The sequence below is a fragment of the Galeopterus variegatus genome, unplaced genomic scaffold, assembly GCF_000696425.1.
Source record: "Galeopterus variegatus unplaced genomic scaffold, G_variegatus-3.0.2 Scaffold12383, whole genome shotgun sequence".
In the NCBI taxonomy this organism is placed as follows: Eukaryota; Metazoa; Chordata; class Mammalia; order Dermoptera; family Cynocephalidae; genus Galeopterus; species Galeopterus variegatus.
This window is the reverse complement of record NW_007738494.1, coordinates 24,871-28,038: the sequence shown is the minus strand read 5'-3', so window position 1 is coordinate 28,038 and position 3,168 is coordinate 24,871. Positions and strand designations below refer to the sequence as shown.

Below are 3,168 nucleotides of genomic sequence, written 5' to 3'. Positions count from 1 at the left end.
TAAACTTCTGTGTGGTATTGGCAAAAAATAGGCAAAACTGGAACAGAAGAACCTAGAAACAGATCCACATTTATATGTGAGCTTGATATTTGTCAGGTGGCATTCCAAATCAGCAGAAAAGATGTATTACTTAGTAAAAAGAGCAATTCATTAGCCATATTAACAAAAGATTAAAAAGTAAATTCTTTATTCATACAATAAACAAAAATAAATCAACATGAGCTAAGGACTTAGACATGAAGAGCAAAACCGTAAAACTTTGTGAAGGAAATTTTACATATGTGAACACTTTAATGGCAAAAAAGGATTTTTTAAAGATAGAGCAGGCATAAACCAAAGGAAACTGTTGATAAATCTGACTTCATCAAAATAAAACTTCGTGTAATGAATGACAACATAAAGTTAAAAGACAAGAAACAAGAAAAAGACATTTATTTGCAAACTCTATAACAAAGGGTTGTTATTCAACGTGCAGAACATTTAAGAACTCCTACAGTTCAATAAGAAAAGAGACAAACAACCCAATTAAAAAATGGGTAAGACTTGAACCAGCAATTCACATAAGAGAAAACAAGGATAGACAATAAATAAGGAAAGATGATAAATCTCAATGATAATCAGGAAAATGCAAATTTTCACAAGTACATTATGGCTACCAGCATTCATTCCTGTATATGCTTAAAATATATTTAAGCACAAATTTAAAAAGAATTATTATTTACTTCAATTCATACACAAATACAAACAAGGAAAGCTAATCTTCCTTCCATAAGTTTATTGCACTTTACCTGTTTCATTAGATCTTTATCCACATCATTTGCCACAGACTCCTGGATAGAGCGTAGAACAAGTCTATACAGTGAAACCGTGTCGTGACACTGGAAACACTGATGAAGGATCTTATCTAAATTGTCTGCTCTCCCAGCGCTGTTGGAATTGAGAATACATTAAATTTCTTAAAGACTGCCAATATCTGTGAAAAATTTGGGGTAGATAAAAAACAAAGTGATCTCTATTTCTTGTACTGAAGCTTGTAATAGTAATTCAATAAAACATGATATAGGAAAATAGTACTTTTACGGGGTACTAGAGTCATCAAGTTTATTTTAGTATAGCATTTAATTCAATTCAATAAACATATGCTGAGACTTCCTATATGTCAAGCAATTACTATGCATTATGGAACATAAAAATAAGTGAAACATAGTTCTTGTCATTCAAAGGCATGCCCGCCTACATAGAGGAAGCAGGGAAATAATAAGTAATTGTTAGTTAGCCATACAAATTAAATTTGTGTAGAGCCAGAATTTTGAAATCATCAAGCTAAAGAAAAATCAGCAGATAGATTTGTTTTAAAATATTACATAATATTTACCAGTAGTTTCTTTTTAAAATATAAAGATGTATAAAGTAGAGAGAAAAAAAGAAAAGGGTCCATAGTCCCTCTTAAAATACACTTTCAATATATATTATGCAATATATGGAAAATGACTCACACTCTTAATTTTACTTATTGTACTACTGATGTTCACAGAGGGCAGACACATCACTACAACTCTGTGGGAAAGGATTCTCAAAATATCATGAACAATTTACAGTTATAGAAGATTTTTTTTCATTTCAAATTTGGTGCCAAGATGAGAATGTAGAATTAAGAGACAAGAGTTCTTGATTCAGTGTGTGAAAATGTGAATTGGCTGGGATTACTATCTATTGTGATGAATACCAAAATGTGTTAATCCTTTTTACTTCTAGCTGAAAACAGAAAAAGTAGAGTGAAGTTGCACAAAAGAAATAAAAGTAATAAAACATTCTAACGCTTACCTCAAGGCAGATTACTAGTGGATCTCTAAACTAGAACCATTTTAGGATAAAAACTTTATCAGGATTTGAGAACAGAGACAATTAAAAATTCCTACCTACACACTGCCCTACCGATATTGGAGGACACCTGACTAACATTCTGCACCTCAGTCGTCTACTCACTTTCCCAAAGCCAGGGCTTCAAGCAAATGATAATGAGCACTCATGGGTGTGCTCCAAATGAGGGTGACAATGGCCTTATTTTGCAACCCCCAGTAGGGAAAGGGTTAGTGTAATGAAAATTAGACACATCTATCATCCAGTTCTGGTAATTCACAGCTAATCAACCTTCAGTCAAATGTCACGTTCTCACAGAATGTTAGTATCACTATTAGAATACACAGAATGTGAGTGGCTCAGGAAACTTGGAATGATCAGTTCTCAATTTCACAGGCGAGGAGGTGGTCTCGGCAGATACAAAACATGCAAAAGGTCATGTAAAATAACCACTACTTACCGTGCAATCATTTTGCCGAAAAGTGTGACATAAAGGGCATTGCAGGTTGTAGCAGAACGACAGTGTCGTTCTAGCTTCTTCTCCTGCACCAGTTTACCAAAAAAAAAAAAAAAAAAATACAAAAACCACCCTGGAATTAAGCAGTCTTTACTACTGAGCCATCAACAAATATCCCAGCAGAAATAACACCATTCCTGCCAACTCATCAGTGACATTACGCTGTGTAGTTGCTATGGTCAGCCTTCTAACTGAAGACTGCAGACACAGCCAATATAAAGACACTTTTTCACTTTTAAAATACCTGCTTAATATATAGTAAAGTAAACCTTAAGACTAAAAATCTTTTTATTGCTTCTTCTGTATCTGTTGTTAGTTTAAGAGAGAATGAAGTTACTAAAGTAATTACTACACTCCAATTTTCCTTATAACAACATAGCTTCTAATATTCTATTTCAAGTCTCATGTAAGATATTTTATAGGAAAGCTGATAGACAGTAAAGGATAACATTAAAATTAAAAATACCTGCTCTTTACTCAATTTAATGTCTACAGAGTGGCATTCTGCAATTATAATAGATTTTGCATCTTTTGGGTTCAAAGGATCAAGATGAAGTGTAGGCCACAACCTTTTAATGAAAGAAAAGAAAAATAAAATTCTAATAATGTAACAAGAACTGGAATCTATCCACAACCCAAGTTAAAATCTATTATAGGAATTAATTTTTTTATACTGTCTTTAAAAAATAGGCAAAACTAATCTGTTAATCATAATAAGTAATTTAATTTAATTCATTCATTCTAACGTGTTTTTCATTACTTTCAGCAATTAATCACAACAAAAAGTGTAA

General features: G+C 32.4%; 1 protein-coding gene across 2 annotated transcripts in view; it reads right to left on the bottom strand.

Moving 5' to 3' along the window:
* LOC103581109 (nephrocystin-3) overlaps positions 1-3,168 on the bottom strand; it is a 36,409-nt gene that overhangs the window by 12,354 nt on the left and 20,887 nt on the right. For both annotated transcript variants that reach the window (XM_008563018.1, XM_008563019.1), the window contains exons 14-16: positions 2,844-2,946; positions 2,321-2,403; positions 789-927 (exon numbers count right to left, since the gene is read on the bottom strand). In XM_008563018.1, the coding sequence (XP_008561240.1) occupies positions 789-927; positions 2,321-2,403; positions 2,844-2,946 (325 nt within the window). The remainder of the gene's footprint in view (positions 1-788; positions 928-2,320; positions 2,404-2,843; positions 2,947-3,168) is intronic.